The sequence below is a fragment of the Sordaria macrospora genome, chromosome 1, assembly GCF_033870435.1.
Source record: "Sordaria macrospora chromosome 1, complete sequence".
Taxonomy (NCBI): domain Eukaryota; kingdom Fungi; phylum Ascomycota; class Sordariomycetes; order Sordariales; family Sordariaceae; genus Sordaria; species Sordaria macrospora.
In genome coordinates, this window is record NC_089371.1 from 7,495,081 (window position 1) to 7,512,137 (window position 17,057).

Genomic DNA, 17,057 nt, shown 5'->3' on the forward strand with positions numbered 1-17,057 from the left:
GAGTGTTGGCAGGATCTACACACGTCCTATCCACCACACAGATTACACACTGTTAACCTGCGTCTCGGTTCAGCATCATCTCTTTTAATCTTATTATCGTTATCGGGAAACCCCGTTGCTTGGTGTTTGGTTACCCTTCGGTTGCTCTCGACCCCAAATACGGAATAGTGTCGTGGCATAAGCTGTCGGCCTTACGCGCTTGCTGATATGTGTGATACCACAGCCTAACTCGAAATGTCAAGTCAATAATGGTAAGATACTCGGCCCCCATGTCCCATTCTCAAGCGCGAACGGCGACAATGGAACTTTCCTGACCTGAAGTCGTTGCAGAGAACTTCATCCTCCTCATCTTCTCTCATCTGTGTTCGAATCAGACGTTCTTTGCTCAACGGCCACTACACTAAACAAGCGTCACCGGGACGCCGCTTTACCCTTGCCCACATCGTCCGAGTAACCCGCCATCACTTCTGGGACCACTTACACCCTCCATTTCTCAACGGCACAGCGATCCAATCCACGAAGCCTTGAGTCGGGAACTCTCTTAGCATCTACGACGCATCTTGTTCTTTGTATTTCCAAATTTCGAAGATAACAAGGCAGCGAGGCCAAAGGGAGTCTGAAAACGACGTCTCGAACGAGCCGTCACAACTGTAACCTTTTCCTCGCTCGTGTCCCGACTTACTGGATTTGTCAACCTCGCGCTTATTCAAGGTCCGTCGAGGCGTTGCTGCTTCTTAGGTGAGATCATCCGCATGATTCTTCTCCATACCATGCGCCAAACACCTCCATGCCGCCTTTGCCGCTTAGTGTTCCGTCTTTCAGAATAGCGTACATACAAAGGATCCGCTTTCCTCAGACTTTAACGACTGTCTCACACAATGCAATGGGCAGTCATTATCTTGAAGAACTCAACCTTATCTCCTAGAAAGCAATTGTCCAGATCTGCATGGGAATCTGGCGGGTTTGTCCAGGATATCTGCTGATTTTGGTTCGACGATAGCCGCGTACCCCGCCAACCGCATCAGGTTGTTCAACATCAAACACCATCCAGTTCGGACATATCGCCATATCTTCATCCTGTCACCATGACTTCTTCACGACCTCTCCAGCCACTTGCAAGTTATGCTGAGGATCCTCACTCTGGTCCGGACAACAATCCGTTATCCACCCTGAATCTTACAATTCTGAAAAGTCTCTCAGACAAGAAAACGAGAGGTGGGTAACAATCTATGGATATGGTCGCTGTTAGTGGATACACAGACCAAACTGATTGTTTCGGATGCGTAGATGGTCAACCACCGAAGAAACGAGGCCCCAAGCCGGACAGCAAGCCAGCACTTACACGACGTCAAGAGCTAAACAGACAGGCACAACGGTATGCTTCTCCTAACATCCTTCAACGCCCGGATACATGCTAACCTGGCATGAAGAACACATCGCGAACGAAAAGAGCTATACATCAAAGCTCTCGAAGATGAGGTCCTGCGGCTCAAAGAAATCTTCAGCAACATTGCACAAGATAAGGAGCGTCTCGCCGAAGAGAACCGGCGGCTAAAGGCTAAGCTAGCTCAGAACGACGCAGCCGGTGATCCGATTGCCGCCGACACAAACTTCTTTGACCAAATGGTTAGCAGTCCAAGCGGTCCTAGTCTTGGATACACTTCCAGCCCTAGCATGGTGGGAAGTGGAAGCTACCTACCAGGGGCACCGTCCAGCCAAACGACTTTCCCATCACCACCACCGTCAACGACGGCGACTTCGCCGGTTTACCGCCCACCCCCCGGAGGACCGAGGGACTTCAACACCATCTTGGGAGATGGTGGAGGTGTTCTGGCACCAAAGAGGAATCCAGATTTGGATTATGATCAAGCGGGTATTGATTTTGTGTTAACGTACGAGTTCCCACCTCCTTCGAATCCCCCGCAGTAAGAACAAACGGACATTCGTGTTGCGCTCTTCAATGTTGGGGATTTTGAAACACATTCCCATACCTACACGGAAGAAAGGGAAGGGAGAAAGCAACTAACAAGCGCCCCTCGGCTCTACCCATTTTTTTAGTCTCGAACGCCCATGCATGGAACACATGACATGGCTGTTGGAACGAGGTGCCGGCACCGAAGACAGGGCGCAACGAGAGCCTTGCGGCCATGCGCTCATGGCATCCTGCCCTCCCGAGCCCTTCTCCAAACTCTCGCCAGAAAGCCCTTTCGGGTATACCAACACCATCCCGAACTTGGCCATCGGTGGGGATATCGCGGCGACCTCCAACATCACCGGGCAGCACGTCCACGCCCACGTCCACGGTCATCCCCCGATGCCTACTAGCATCAGCGGTAGTGGTCAGCGTACCTGGGAACTCAGCAAAGCCGACTTGGCTACGTTGCTCGACCTCAGCAAGCGGCTGGACCTCGACGGGGAGATCACGCCTGTCATGGCTTGGGGCATGGTCCTCGCTCATCCGCGGCTTGCGGAGTTGCAGCTCGAGGACTTTGCGCGGTTAACCGAGGAGTTGGGGCGGAAAGTTCGGTGTTACGGGTAAGTTGTTACATCCCCTCTATGATCAAAAGTCTCTTCATTTGATTATGTCGAGGTTGAGGGATGGGTTTGCTAATCCCTTCTGTTTGGGTGTTGTTATAGGTTTGGTGCTGTAATGGAGGAGTTTGAGGTTAGGGATGCGCTAGAGAACGTGTTTTCGACGAAGCCGGAGGGAGGAGTGTTTGAGGATTTTTGAGAGACCAGTAGACCGAGTCAACTTTCTGATGTTGGGTGTAAGGGAGAAAAAGATGGCGTTTGGATGTTAGATAGCTGAGTGCATGGACTAGCTGGTCAGAAGACTGACGAGATGCCTTGGTAGGAACCTTTGCATCAACTTGTTGTGTACAACCTGAAGACCAATCATCATTTAACCGGACGAATCTTTTTTCCACATTGTGACATGATAGTATTCAAGGCGTTAGGAAAGAAAAAGAACGTGAGAATAATACTAGCAATACCTGACAAGGTTCAACAAGAGATGTCAAAGAAGGATGTACCGGAAATGGTGACAACAGGAAGCTGCAGCTTTCTGGGATGAGCACGGTGAACGTGGTCACCTTGAATGCGCAGGGTTGATTGGCTACTTACTTCCTTCCCGGTGAACCCATGTCTGTCACGGTGAGAAGCTACCGGGAGCCCCACAGCACACAATAACCCCACCCTGCGAATTTCTGAGTTTTGGGGCAATTTGCTGCACGGCCGCGGACAGCAGATTTCCACAGCGACACAGCCCCGGCGAATTCGAAGCAACCCCTCCGAGTCCTGGGTCCTCTTTTTATTTTATCTTTCCAACTTACGCCAGGTCCCGACTATCGATATTATTCCGATATCGTTTCGTCACCCACACACGACAGCAACCATGACGAACCCTACTCCTGGCCTTTCGGCCCTCGTCGACCTCATCGACTCCCTCCCCGACCTGGGTGCCACCTGGGGCCCCGCCGTCACCACCGAGACCACTCTGAATGGCGTCCCCTACGCCCCCTACTCCAAGGGCGATAAGCTCGGTCGCATGGCCGACTGGACTGCCGACTCCAAGGACGGCCGTGACGGTCGCGGTGGTCGCCAGCAGTACAACAGGAACTTCCGTGGTAGGTTATTCTACCCTGGCCTCTGGCCTCTCCATGACCCATCTCGAGGTACGGATGGGAGTGGTGATGTTTGCTAACTTCCTTCGACTCTAGACCAGCAGATTTACGGTGCCGGTTCCACCTCCATCTTCGCTCCCCCCGTCGCCGAGGACGAGTCTTCCTTCTCCGTTGTCTCTAACGTCAGGGATACTGGCAAGACCCGCTTCGGTCGTGGTGCTGTCTTCACTAGAGGCCGTGGCCAACGCGGTGGTGCTGGTGCCCAGGCTGGCAGGGGTGGTGGCCGTCAGACCTTCCAGAGGACAGGTCGCGGTGGTCAGCAGTACGGCGGTGGCTTTGACGGTGGCCGTGGTGGCCGCGGTAACACCGGTGCGCGCGGTCGTCGCTTCGGCTGGAAGGATTATGACAAGCCCCAGCGCAACCGTGATGCTTCGATCAACATCAAGGGTGACTGGAAGCTGATTGAGGAGATCGACTACAACCGTCTTGGCAAGCTCAACCTCGAGACCGACGAGGGTGAGGATGTCGATGACTACGGCTTCCTCTACGCCTACGACCGCTCCTACGACAAGCCCGTCGTCAAGAACGCCGAGCGCAGGCTCACCGCTATCGACCGTGCTGCCTACAATGTCACCGCCTCTTCCGACCCCGTCATCCAGGAGCTCGCCGAGAAGGACGAGGCCACCATCTTCGCCACCGACAGCACCCTCTCCATGCTCATGTGTTCTCCCCGCTCCGTCGCCCCTTGGGATATCGTTATCTCCCGCCAGGGCAACAAGGTCTTCTTTGACAAGCGCGACAACGCCGCTCTCGACCTTGTCACCGTCAACGAGAACGCCGCCGATGCGCCGCTCGAGGCTTCCGAGGGTTCCAAGGATGGCATCAACCAGCCCCACGCCCTTGCCGAGGAGGCTACCTTTATCAACCACAACTTCGCCAACCAGGTTGTCGTCGAGAGCGAGTCCGACAAGGTCAACATGGCCCACGAGAACCCCTTCTACAACGCCTCCGAGGAGAACGTCCCCCCTGCCTCCAAGGCCTACAAGTACCGCCGCTTCGACCTCTCCACCAGCGAGGAGGAGTCCGTCTTCTTGGTTGTCCGTACTGAGATCGACGCTGTTCAGAAGAACGCTACCGACGGCAAGAACCAGCTCGTCACCGTCCACGCTCTCAACGAGTGGGACAGCAAGGCCCAGGGTGCCGGTGGTGCCCTCGACTGGAGGACTAAGCTCGTTTCTCAGCGTGGTGCCGTTGTCGCTACTGAGATGAAGAACAACAGCTGCAAGCTCGCCAGGTGGACTGTCCAGTCCATCCTCGCCAAGGCCGATGTCATGAAGCTTGGGTAAGTGTTTGCATTGATGCTGCTATGTTGGATAATCTGTGTATTAACTAATGATTTTTTCTTTCCCTACAGTTTCGTCTCCCGCGTCAACCCCAAGGTCAACGACAAGCATGTCATTCTCGGCGTTGTTGGCTGGAAGCCCAAGGACTTCGCCAACCAAATGAATCTCTCGCTCTCCAACGGCTGGGGTATTGTCCGCACCATTGCCGACATGTGCCTCAAGTCCGAGTCTGAGGACACCAAGTTCGTCCTCGTCAAGGACCCCAACAAGAACATCCTCCGCCTGTACGAGGTCCCTGCCGGCAGCCTCGACGAGGAGGTTGAGGAGTTGGAGGAGGTCCAGGAGGAGGCTGAGGAGGCTGAGGAATAGAGTACCTCTGCGGATGAAGAAGAAAGGAGCTCACTGATGAGGAGGCACAGAAAGCTGCCTCGTTGATGGAAATGTTGAGGGTGGAGTATGAATATTTTGGGGATCTGAGCAAATGCGATATGCTCTCCCCGGAATCGATGGGAAGCGGAGAATAAAAGCAGTTTTATTTTTCAGTTAAAGAGCGTTATTTTTTTATATTTTTTTTGCTACCTGTGTTACAAGGTATACGACTGGTTTTCTTTCACGGGCGTTTATGAACCGAATATGTCACTCATGGCAGGACTTTTATTGGTTTGGCAGTCTTGAATGGAAAGCTTGTCTGCGTTGACGAGACTGACTGGACACAGGGGCATGGGTGTGGCTCGTGTAGCGTGCATAGTTTAGGTAACTATGCGGCGGCTTATGATGGCGGGGGAATACCGGTAGACAAAGGACCCCATAGTCGACAGAGTATGAAAGAATAGCCGATATTGGGTAATGAACAACATTCACACCGATTCAACCCTTTTGATTCTGGTAATTCTTTGTTACGGGACCACTTACACTCACGTGATTTCGCGACGCTTTTTGGTGTTCGTCGCTTTCGTTCCACTTGGGTTTGCCCCTCGCGTTCTTTCCCGCGCCCGTTTGCTGCCCGCTTGCAGATGCATGTCTTCGCCACTGCACCTGAACAGCCACAACCCCGACCAACCTGCTCGTCCCACCTCCTTCCTGATTATCCAGCATCCCAATCGCCAACATCATTCTTTTGCCAATCAGTCATAGCAACGGCGCGCAGTACTAATCACCTCACCTCAACCATCATACTCGCATTAGGAAAACCGCGGCAGTGATTCCACGGGGGAAAGCTGGAACAATGCCGCCCAAAACAGCCTCCGGCAAATTGACCAGCACCTCGTCCAAAACTCCGGTCAAGTCCGCCCGAAACAGGGGGTACGTCACCAAGACGCCAATCTCGTCGAAGCCCAAACCGAAGCCGAATGCGAGTATTTTGAATTACTTCACCAAAAAGGCGGACGAGACGCTTTTCATTGGCGAAGGTGGGGTTGGTCTTGACGGTTTGGAGGATGATGAGGAGGTTGTTGAAGGCAATGGTGATGCGAATAAGGTCCCCGAAAGGGAGACTGTTGGAGAGGAAGAGAAAGCGACAACTAAGGATGCCGTGGTTGAAGAAGTCAAAGAAGTCAAAGAAGAGAAACGGTTTAATGAGGCTGGTGGGCCGATAAAGAAGAGGAGGGTCAGTTCCAGTTCTGATGCTGAGGAGGAACCGAGACCGAGGGGGAAGAAGGTGAAGGCGACGGCGGATGAGGTTGGAGTTAAGAAAGAGGTGGGGAAAGAGAGGAGGGTTGGGCAGAAGAGCGAGGAGGAGAAGACAGAAGAGAAGCACGCGGTGCCACAGAGTAGTGGTGCGCAAAGCACAAATGCGGTTGGAAAGCCGAGGAGGGGTCCGTTCTTGGATGATTCGGACGAGGAGGACGAGGATGAGGTGGAAGCAGGGAAGAAGAGCACATCTCCTACTGCAAAACCTGTGGGTTTAGCTGGGGATGAGAAAAGGAAGAAAGAGGAGGAATCAGCAGACAAGACGAAACCCAAGCCAACAATGGAAGACGTCACGGAGAAGCCCAGAGTTCCTCTTCTACGACAAGAGACATCCGGCGCCAGAGCGGACAACCAAACCAAGCAGGAAGAAGAGCCGACCAAGGATGACGCAGATCACGTCGACCAAGACACACAAAAGGACAAGAAGAATCACGACAACGACCTTCAAGGCGAGGAACTGAGAGAGAAGCGGTACGTGCAGGAGCAAGCCCGGCTTGAGCAGGGGTTTATTGGGGACGATGATTTCGACGAGATGTTGCTGGATGATGCTGGATTTATCGATGAGATTGAGGACGATGATGATCTAACGTTTCCCACGGCGGGCCCGGATGCCATTACAGAAAGCTGCCCGATATGCAACGCAAGTCTCGCCGGCGTAACAAGCGACCAGGCCACCGCTCACGTCAACGCTTGTCTTGATGGCAACCCGACGCCACTTCCTGCTCCCACAGTTCCAACAATAACCGCAAAACAACAAATACCCAAGGCCAAAGACGAAAGCCAGGAGAGCGGATATATGGTGAATGATACGACGATGGCGGATCTCACTGAAGGTAGCAGGCGCTTTGCATCTCGCGCCGCTATTGCCCGCCCAGGACAAGCAAACCCAATTTCCCTCCCTGGCGACGATGACGATCCATCTTATGGCCCCGATGCTAAACCCAAGACCAATGGCGGCGGCAGCTCAGCCTTTAGCAAACTAATGTCCTCCCATACCGAAGCCGCTGCCTGGGCCACCGCCGCGGCTGTCGAGACCGCCTCTAGAGGAATGCCTGCCTACAAAAGAACCTGTCCCTTCTACAAGATCATGCCGAACTTCTCCATCTGCGTCGACGCCTTCCGCTACGGCGCCGTCCAAGGCTGCAAGGCCTACTTCCTCAGCCATTTCCACAGCGATCACTACATGGGCCTCTCAGCCAGCTGGGTACACGGGCCCATATACTGCAGCAAAGTGACTGGGTCACTGGTCAAGACGCAGTTGCGGACGGCAGCCAAGTACGTTGTCGAGCTGGAGTTCGGAGAGACAGTGCCGGTGCCTCAGACGGGCGGTGCTGTTATGGTTACCATGATCGAGGCAAATCATTGCCCAGGGAGTTCGCTATTCTTGTTCGAGAAACAGGTTGGCAAGGAGGGAAGAACGCAGAGGATTCTGCATTGTGGTGATTTCAGGGCGTGTCCAGCGCACGTGGAACATCCGCTATTGAAGCCGGAGACGCTCGATAAGGTGACGGGCAAGACGAGACAGCAGAAGATTGACGTTTGTTACCTGGACACGACATACCTAAACCCGCGGTATTCGTTCCCACCCCAGGAGGACGTGATCCATGCGTGTGCGGAGGTGTGCGCAAAGCTAGATAAAGGATTGAAGGACGGGAACGAGGCAGAATGGGAGCGGTTGTTGAGGGTAAGGGAAGGTGGCGGCAATTTAAAGGAGGGAAAAGATGTCAGTCAATTCTTCGGCTACAACAGTAAGAGAAGAAAAGGGGATGGTGGTGGCATCGACGCATCAAACCCCACACCACCCGAGGACAAGGAACACGAAGAAGACACCAAGACTAAACCGCCTTCCAACGCCTTCACCGCCCTCACCTCTTCGTCCTCGTCCTTCCGCAAAAACCGCCTCCTCGTAGTTTGCGGCACCTACTCCATCGGCAAAGAGCGCATCTGCGTCGCCATCGCGCAAGCCCTCGGCTCCAAAATCTTCGCTTCCCCCTCTAAGATCCGCATCACCAAACAGCTCGGCGACGCCGAGCTTTTCGGCCTCATGACCTCGGACCCCCGCGAGGCCCAGGTGCACATGCAAGCCCTCGGCGAGATCCGCGCCGACACGCTGGCCGAGTACCTCGAGCTGCACCGGTCCAACGGGTTCAGCCGCATCGTCGGCTTCAGGCCTTCGGGGTGGAGTTACCGGCCTGGTTCTGGGTCCAACAACAATAACAACAATAACAATAACTCCTCCTCTTCCTATTTACCATTCCCGCCAGATCTCGACGTAGGTGGCGGCGCTTCCGTCCCCGTGACTGCCACCCTCCCTCCTTCTTCGCTACCCACCACGCATTTGTTGCACGGCAACCGGTTCCGGCCCCGCTTTTTTGCGAAGAACGTCATTCCGCAGCGCGGGAGCGGGAAGGAGGCTATGTGCTTTGGGGTTCCCTACAGCGAGCATTCTTCTTTCAGGGAGCTGGCGCTTTTTCTGATGGCATTGAGGGTCGAGAAGGTGGTGCCAACGGTGAATGTGGGGAGCGAGGCGAGTAGGACGAGGATGAAGGGGTGGATTGATCGGTGGGTGGGGGAGAGGAGGAGAGGAGGGTTGGTTCGGGTTTTGCACGAAGATGGTGAGAAGGTGAAAGGGCAGAGGTTTTGGGATGGGAAGGATGGAGATGGTGGGGGGGTTTATTGGTAGCTGCGTGGTGGTTTTAGGTATGGTTGTTTGTAGATGGTAGCGCCAGTGATCATGACATCTATGTTCTTTTGGGGGTCTATGCGACTGTTTCGTCTGAACTGTTATACATGAATAGCAATGCCCTCACCCGTTGGCTCGTTTAACCTCACCGCGGTCATTCCTCATCCGGTATCCTTCTCAACGCCTGTCATACTCGAGACTCCCCGCTTGCCTTGTCCAGTTTCAAGCTGGTCACCCGTCCTTCTCACTACCCTTCATCCAAAGGCTGCTTTCTGTCATTTTCGTTCTTGGCTCAACTTTGATGAATGATATCAACGGTGAGGGTAATGTGATTATCTTCCCCCTATACGCTCCACGTAATAGCTCTAGAGATTATGCCCCCTCCCTCGTCCTCTTCTCACGCTCAACCCTGCTTAGCCTTGGTAGCCTGGTTTGCCGCCTCTGAAAAAGCCATAAGTCAGTATCAGTTCGTTTCGTCACAACTACCCCCCACCGTTCAACCCAGCATGCAAAGCCCCGTGAAAAAAAAACAAAAAAAACATACCTCTCCTCGTAGCATCCTCCAACAACTGAATGTCCACGCTTTCTTGGGGGAGGTGGACGTAACGGACCACGGAGCCGCGGATGAACACGTTCTTGACGGCGCTCAGGTGCGGGTACTTGAGCTCCTCGACGACCTGGATGTTGTCGAGCTTGATGTTGAGGAACTGGTCGACGCTCTTGAGCACGCCCCGGATCTGGATGTCGTTCTTGAGCTCGACCGTGACCTCGTGGTCGATGAGGGTTTTGAAGAAGCTTTTTTTTGATATGTTAGCGTGGTGTGTATGAGTATTGCGGTGGGATGGATGGGTGGTTTTGAAGGTAGGGAGGGAGGTAGGGAGGTGGGTGAGGGCTCAGAACTGGGAGGGGGTGAGATGAAGAGAAAATGAAGGGGTTGATGAGCTGTTGCTTAACAGTTGATATTGATGAGTGACCATGTCTCAAGTACGGGTGGGTATGGTGTGGACATGAGAAACAACTCCCGATATTGTATCGCGGACCTCGTTTGCTCGCTCGGCTTCAAAGCAGCAAGCATCACAGCTGGCCAACATAGCGAGGATTTGACCCCACTACCTAGGAATGATGGCTATTATGATCAAACTGGAAGGGGTGAGACTGTAAGCTTGAAAAGGACATCATATTACCTGAAAAACAACATGGTGTTGGTATTAGTGTTGATATGTTACCAAATGAGTGACGAAAAAGGGAAGCAAAATGTTATGATATGAATACGTTGGACAACAAAAGGTGACGGACGGGCATCCATCAATCGCTCGAGTTCGTTGTTACTGCAGTGGACTGACTGTACAGGCACGCCAAGGAGACGACTGCCCAACTCGGTGGAGGACTTGGAGAGGTTAGGAGCTGCACTTTGGGCTTTGGAGGTCCAAGCTTCCTTACAGTGGGGGCACGGGCCATTTGTTCTCTAACCGCCAAGAACCAAATGTCCCTATTGGCACTCTGGCAGCTGACAGCCAGCACACGAGGTGGTAGATTGTACAGAGCTGCCCGGCCTCAGAGTGCCAGTGTATAAACCAACCTAAGACAGGGCAAGAAGTGTCCGAGGAGGCAAGTGGCAGTTGTGGCACTTTCCTATGGCAGTAAGACGGTCGACGCGGGAAATGACAGGCGCGACACGGGCATCACTCATCTCAGTCACACAAACTCCCTCCCGTCTGACGGGAATAGCACTGCAGGTCCCAGGGCAAGGGCAACCATAACCCAAGGCTTTCAACGCAGGAGCGCTACAGAGCACAAGTGGGAGTTAAAAAGGTCCCGCCCAGCGCTCTGGCCCAGCCCCACGGCGTCCATCCCCATTCCCCATTCCCTGATTCCCACACTTGTCAAACGGGCAGCCATTCACGGCCGCTGGACACCACTCAAGCATTCTTCATCACTCGCGAGCGACAGGTCGGGGACCGACAGGGATGTGCCATCTGTTATTGTGCCGTCATTGGATTGTGTACAGGCATCGACCAGCATCGACCGCCTTTCAGCGAGCGAGGCAGACCGCGACGAGCATCCCTCTCGAGCAGCAGAGCACGCCGTGGACGCGGCAGCCTTTCCCGGGTGCCTGATAGTCTGATACCCCCTTTTAGAGAGACAGGAAGACAGACACGCCATCGACATCGCCCTCGGTACGGAGGACCCCGAGCAACAGCCAGGCCCCAAACCCACCCCCCGAGTACCTTACCCCCCGAGTCCGGATCCCTCCTCAACGGAACCCCCTAAATTCCAGGTATCAACAGCACACGGGCCGGAAGCCGCGCCAGGATCACCCGTAGTACCTAGGTAAGGTGCGCATCAGCCAGCAGCCAGCAGCCAGCAAAAAAAAAAGAGGCCAGGAGCGCGGGGTTACGGGGTGCCGATTACGCAACCAGCAACAATGCCGCCGCCCTCGGGCCAAAAGGGCAGCCAGAAGGGCACGGGGAAGAAGGGTGGAGCGGGTGTCATGCGCCAGCACCAGCACAACCCGCGCAGTCGCAACACCACGCCCAGCGCCGGCTCCCCCCAGGTTGCCAGCCTGCCCCCCATTGAGCAGCACGAGACAGCCACCTTGGACGTGCGCTTCGACCTCTTCCGCAACATCACGTACGACGACATTGTCGACCACGTCGCCAACAACGCCGCATCGCCCGACTCCAAGAGCCTCGATGGCCTCCTGTCCCGCCTCTCACGTCTTAGCGAGGTTATCGACAAGCGGGGGACCAGCTGTGACAAAGGCATGCGTCTGCTCGCCCAGTCCCGCCGCCTCCGCGAGAGCGAGCTGGCCGCCGAGCGCGGCCGCGAGGAGGAACGCCGCCAAAAGGAAGCCGACGATGAGGAGCGTGCCGAGCGCAAAGCCAACAAGAAGAAGCGGAAGGCCACCGAGAACCTGGCCCCGCCTCAGGGAAACAACATAGGTCCGTTATTACCACCCTGCATCACATCATCCCCAATTGAAATCATCCACTGCCTGCATTGATAATCCAAAGTGTACGTTGCTGACTTTCCTCTTTTTGGACCGCAGAGTATTCTTCCCCAGTCCGCGAGTCCGGAAACAAAGCAAGGAAGCTCTCCCGCGATGATTCTGCCAGCTCCTCTCTTTCGCCCGTCGCCCCCAGGACGCCCACTGCCATGGAGGCCGACGACAAGACCAAGACCGAAGAAAATGACGACGACGACGACGACTCCGATGATGACGGCCAGCCTCCGCCGCCTGCACGACCACAAGCCAACACTTTTGGCGATGACCCATCTACCTTCCCCGACCCGACCGTCTACGAAATCCTCCCGGTGAAGCCGGGAATGACGGAAGATGAAATCAAGGAGATCTACTCAGTAGCAGTCTATCCAAAGAGCGATCTGGCCGACATAATAGCCGGCGATCCCCCCGATAAGGACTTCAGCAGTGCGAAACCTAGCAACCAAATCAACTTTTCCACTTTCAGCACTTATGTCGAACCATTCTTCCGACCGTTTACAGAAGAAGACCTCGCCTTCCTTAGAGAGCGTGGCGACCGAGTCACACCCTTTGTTATGCCGAAGCGCGGGAAGAAACACTACACAGAAATATGGGCCGAAGAGGACGGCGCCATGGCCATCGATTCAGCTGACGTCAAGGACAAATTGCCCCCCAATCAGCCTCGTGGCAGCATAGAGAACATGAACGACGAAATTGCCGAGACAGACAAGCTCTCGGTTGGGCCGATTCTAGCACGGCTATTGCAGACAATGCGACCCGAACATCGTGCACCGCCTGCCGAGGAGAGACAAAACGGCGCCACTGCTGACGGGGATGTTGCTATGAACGGTGTCGATCGTTTTGATTTTGGGGACACTCAACCGCAGACAGCATCGCCCACGGTAAATGGGACTAACGGCACCAATGGAAACGTCAACGGCGCAACTGGACAACCCGGCTCAACCCAACTCCCGCCTGCAACTTTTATGCCTGAGTCCAACAGCGAATCATGGAAGAAAGCTTCGCATCCAAAACTCGATTACTCTCAAGTCGATGAACGTCTTAAGCAGGAGTTACGACACATTGGCTTCCTATCTTTCCCGCCTGACCAAGCCAACGGGACCAGCTCCCCATCTAACAATGTCTCGTCATCGAATACGGGCAATAACAATGCGTCTTCCACAGGCGGCTCCTCTGCCTCGCATCCCTCCGGTGGTGATCCTGGCCCCACAGCTGCCGATTTCGATGGGCATTATGATGATGAAGTTGCCGCCCGATTACGTCTTCTCCAAGCCCGTCTGCACGAGCAGGTTCTTCTTAACGGGGCTCGGAAAGCGCGTCTCACCGACCTTGTTAAAGAGCGCATGGCATTCCAAGAGTACCAGACCATTCTTGAAGACCTTGACAGCCAAGTACAAGCAGCCTACCTCAAACGGACCCGTACGATGGGTAAGAAACCGAAGAAGGCCCGACCAGGTGCTGCGAAGGATGGCGCCAACGCAAATGGAGCCGGGACACCCGGCCCAGGCGGTGCAGCAGGCATGGCGAGACCGGGCATCGGAGACCTTACGCGTACGCTCATGGAACGTAGGCGGAGGTGGATCGAGAACATGGGGCCTCTTTTTGAGGACGATGTTCCTCCATCGGAGGATATGAGCCCAGCGGCGAGAAGGATTAGGGGATCCAAGCTTATGAAAGTTCCTAGGGTGAATGAAGAAGGGAGCACAATTTTCTCACGAGAAGCAATGGCTGATCTGATCAAGCGGGAAAAAGATTCCTGGGATGACGAAGAGGCTGATGAGGAGTGAGTAGCACCTCCCAACAGCGCTGCTTTCCCAGGCCCGTCGGGGCCTTCCTGTACGCGCAGTCCTCCTGCTCGGATGCTGTCTCCGATGTCCTACAACGATTATGATATGGCTGAGGTTGTCGATGTTCATGGAGATGAGCAATCCAGCACATCGGTTAGACTTGAGAAAGAAGAACACAACCAACAAAACGGACACAAACCTCGTGTTCATGATCTACACCAGAACAGACACGACGACAGACAAGAGGACGAACAAGAGGACGAACAAGAGGACGAACAAGAGGACGAACAAGAGGACGAACAAGAGGACGAACAAGAGGATGAACAAGAGGACGAACAAGAGGACGAACAAGAGGACGAACAAGGGGACGAACAGCATCATTCAACAGAACTTGCCGACACTCGAACGGCTGCGTGTCAGCGATGCAGCATACGGAGATCGAAATGCGACTTCGAAATCCCCTGTGCGCCCTGCATAAAGGCTGTCGCGGGAGATCACTGTCGTTCAGTACTTGGCCTCTGTTTTTTTTTGTTTTTTTTTGGGGGGTTTTTTTTCACTTTCCCATTTTTTTTCTTCTGGGTTGGGAAGATGCTAGCAGCTATTGTCTTCCAAGCATGGTGGTGGCGTTCGGCATGGTACAAAATGGCGTAGCAGGGCAGGTAGGGAAAGGGTATAGTAAACAGGCTGGTGAGGATTACCATACGACTTGGTTCTATGTTTATTAAAGAGATGGCTGGTTATTCGGCAGGTTTTATCGCGCGGTTATGGATTTGGATATCGATACTTTGGAGTACGGAATTAGGGAACAACAATACTTAAGTACTGAATAAGAAGACTAGAAGAAAATGTCAGGTCAATCCTGCTTCTTCTTCCACCATATATTATGATGTGAAGTTGACTAGTATGATGATGCAACGGGACGTTTCAAAGGACGCTTGTGGTAGTAACTTCGCTCTTCTTGTTCACGTTCCAGTTTCAAGGAGTCAGTAATTATTCATTCCCCTTCTTAAAACTCCATCAGATCCATCACACAATTATCTCGGGTCTTCAAATAGCTTTTGATGAATTGAAATTGTATTTTCGAACGCCTTGCCATGACCTGATCCGCTATGCATGATTATGTACGAGTTCCGCTTCACGATGGCTGTATAACCACCACTTCTAACTCCACGTTCCATATTTCCCATCAACCTGAGAACAGAGAACAAAAAAAAAAAAGCAATGCCAATCCAGCAGCGCCTTTGCTTGCTAAACTCCAGTCACACCGGGCTATCTATCAAATAACGCCTCGCCTGTCCGCCACAAAAGCTAACTGTACCGCAGCAAAAAATGACCACTCATTGATTTAAGACCCTGGTTCCTCCCCCGGCCCCACGGCCCCAAGCCCAACATAAAACCTCAGCGCCCTCTCATATGTCCACATGGTAACCGCGCTCGCCGGCGCCGCCTTGAACAAGCTAACTGTCAACCCCCTATACAGTCCCCTGACGCCCTCCCTCCTCACAATCGTCCCCACCGTCTTGACTATCCCCCCATCATACACGGGTATGTTCTTGTGCACATACAAGCTCCTTGTCGGGCCCTGGACTTGTATCCTTTTCCTCACCAGGTCAAGCGGAAACGTGCCCGTCTTGGCTACCACGCTTGCCACAACGCCCGCTACCGCTCCGCCCGAGCTGAAGGGGAGTTCGAGGTTCTGCAAAGACGGGCGAAGGAACTCGTACACGCAGAAGAACATGCCCATGTAAGGGATAATCTGCGCTAATCCGGGTCCTAGGCCGCGGAAGTAGCCTGACAGGCCTTCGGAGACGTAGATGTTTTTGATTGCTTGGTAGAGGGAAGGGTAGACGCGCTCGACTCCCTGTGCAGCGAAGCGGGTCCTTAACAAATCGAGGGGGTAGGTAGCTGCCGTGGCGAGGCCGCCTGCTGAAGCGCCGGCTACGAAGGACTCGACTGATGCGGGGAGCTGTTTGTTTTGGTCTTTGGGGAAGGTGACTTGCAGGAACTGGGTTATCGAGCGGTAGGTGGTGAACTGCGCGGCGGCGTACGAGACGTAGAGAAGCTCGGCGGGGATGTTGCCCTTCCAGAGACCGGTGAGACCTTCGGTTCGCAGGATGTGGCGGATGGTCGGGAGGGTGCCCTTGTAGATGGGTCCGCCGCCGACGATTTCGGGGCCGCGCTGGTGGATTACGGGGTCCGAGAGGGAGTGGTGTTGCAGCTGGAGACGGATCTTGACGACGTCGAGGGGGGCAATGACGAAGCTGTTTGGGAGGAGACACGGGGAGCGTTAGTAAGGGAGGTTGATCAATGACTTCCTGGGGTGGTTCGAAAAGGGAAGGGGGTTTGTAATGGACGTACCGAGAGATCAAGCCGGCCGTTGCGCCTGCGGCCGTCACCTGAAGGCGAGAACCCTCATCCTTGAGGCGTTCGGCCTTGCCAGACATTCATCCAGCACGCGATCCGTCAGCGAGAACGTTGGAGATGTGGAAAGACTGGAAGTGCACGCCCCGCGGTGTAAACGTGGGCTGAGCGATGCGTGATCGACGACCGGCCGGTGTTCGAGTGCGGGAGAGCAGCGGCCAAGCTAAAGGTACAGCTGACGTAGGGCTACTGCTACCGTGCAGGGAGCGTTCAAGCGGCGTGTTCGGGCTTCGGTGTTCGGATCTATCTGACGGCAGTGCTGTGCGCTTTGCAGTGATATCTTTGATGATGATGCTTCGTCTTTTTGTCGGGCGACGGCGGTCAAGTCTATGCGGTTCTTTCGGTGTTTAGGTAAAGAAATTCATAAGCGAAATGTAACTGCGAAAGACGTCAATTGGGAGTCGAAACTGTGATCTTATTGGAAGGCAGGGCAGGCGCGCCAAGCCTTGATTATTTCTCGTCATGTAAGTGTACAGTCTCTACAATGGATGCGTCCCGTCTATAACC

At 54.2% G+C, this 17,057-nt stretch overlaps 6 protein-coding genes across 6 annotated transcripts; 4 read left to right on the forward strand and 2 right to left on the reverse strand.

The window, feature by feature from the left end:
• Positions 1 to 763: 763 nt before the first annotated feature.
• SMAC4_00328 (uncharacterized protein) lies at positions 764 to 2,915 on the forward strand. The gene is made up of 5 exons (XM_024655364.2): positions 764 to 1,215; positions 1,288 to 1,375; positions 1,431 to 1,892; positions 2,059 to 2,535; positions 2,638 to 2,915. The coding sequence occupies exons 1-5, from the start codon at positions 1,086 to 1,088 to the stop codon at positions 2,729 to 2,731; spliced, it is 1,251 nt and encodes a 416-aa protein (XP_024511000.1). The 5' UTR covers positions 764 to 1,085; the 3' UTR covers positions 2,732 to 2,915.
• A 343-nt stretch (positions 2,916 to 3,258) lies between these two features.
• On the forward strand, positions 3,259 to 5,835 carry SMAC4_00329 (uncharacterized protein). Its single transcript, XM_003351736.2, has 3 exons — positions 3,259 to 3,626; positions 3,720 to 4,965; positions 5,038 to 5,835. The coding sequence occupies exons 1-3, from the start codon at positions 3,395 to 3,397 to the stop codon at positions 5,333 to 5,335; spliced, it is 1,776 nt and encodes a 591-aa protein (XP_003351784.1). The 5' UTR covers positions 3,259 to 3,394; the 3' UTR covers positions 5,336 to 5,835.
• Positions 5,836 to 6,191: 356 nt separating this feature from the next.
• On the forward strand, positions 6,192 to 9,338 carry SMAC4_00330 (uncharacterized protein; the record flags this gene model as incomplete). The annotated part of the gene is made up of 1 exon (XM_003351737.2): positions 6,192 to 9,338. The coding sequence occupies one exon, from the start codon at positions 6,192 to 6,194 to the stop codon at positions 9,336 to 9,338; it is 3,147 nt and encodes a 1,048-aa protein (XP_003351785.2).
• Positions 9,339 to 9,741: 403 nt separating this feature from the next.
• On the reverse strand, positions 9,742 to 10,678 carry SMAC4_12707 (uncharacterized protein; the record flags this gene model as incomplete). Its single annotated transcript, XM_024655367.2, has 3 exons — positions 10,523 to 10,678; positions 9,883 to 10,133; positions 9,742 to 9,779 (listed from the first exon to the last, which is right to left on the reverse strand). The coding sequence occupies exons 1-3, from the start codon at positions 10,534 to 10,536 to the stop codon at positions 9,742 to 9,744; spliced, it is 303 nt and encodes a 100-aa protein (XP_024511001.1). The 5' UTR covers positions 10,537 to 10,678.
• A 959-nt stretch (positions 10,679 to 11,637) lies between these two features.
• On the forward strand, positions 11,638 to 14,129 carry SMAC4_00331 (uncharacterized protein; the record flags this gene model as incomplete). Its single annotated transcript, XM_003351738.2, has 2 exons — positions 11,638 to 12,280; positions 12,388 to 14,129. The coding sequence occupies exons 1-2, from the start codon at positions 11,764 to 11,766 to the stop codon at positions 14,127 to 14,129; spliced, it is 2,259 nt and encodes a 752-aa protein (XP_003351786.1). The 5' UTR covers positions 11,638 to 11,763.
• A 1,039-nt stretch (positions 14,130 to 15,168) lies between these two features.
• On the reverse strand, positions 15,169 to 16,959 carry SMAC4_00332 (uncharacterized protein). The gene is made up of 2 exons (XM_003351739.2): positions 16,488 to 16,959; positions 15,169 to 16,390 (listed from the first exon to the last, which is right to left on the reverse strand). Exons 1-2 carry the CDS (start codon positions 16,571 to 16,573, stop codon positions 15,475 to 15,477), a joined length of 1,002 nt encoding a protein of 333 aa, XP_003351787.1. The 5' UTR covers positions 16,574 to 16,959; the 3' UTR covers positions 15,169 to 15,474.
• Between the last annotated feature and the right edge of the window lie 98 nt (positions 16,960 to 17,057).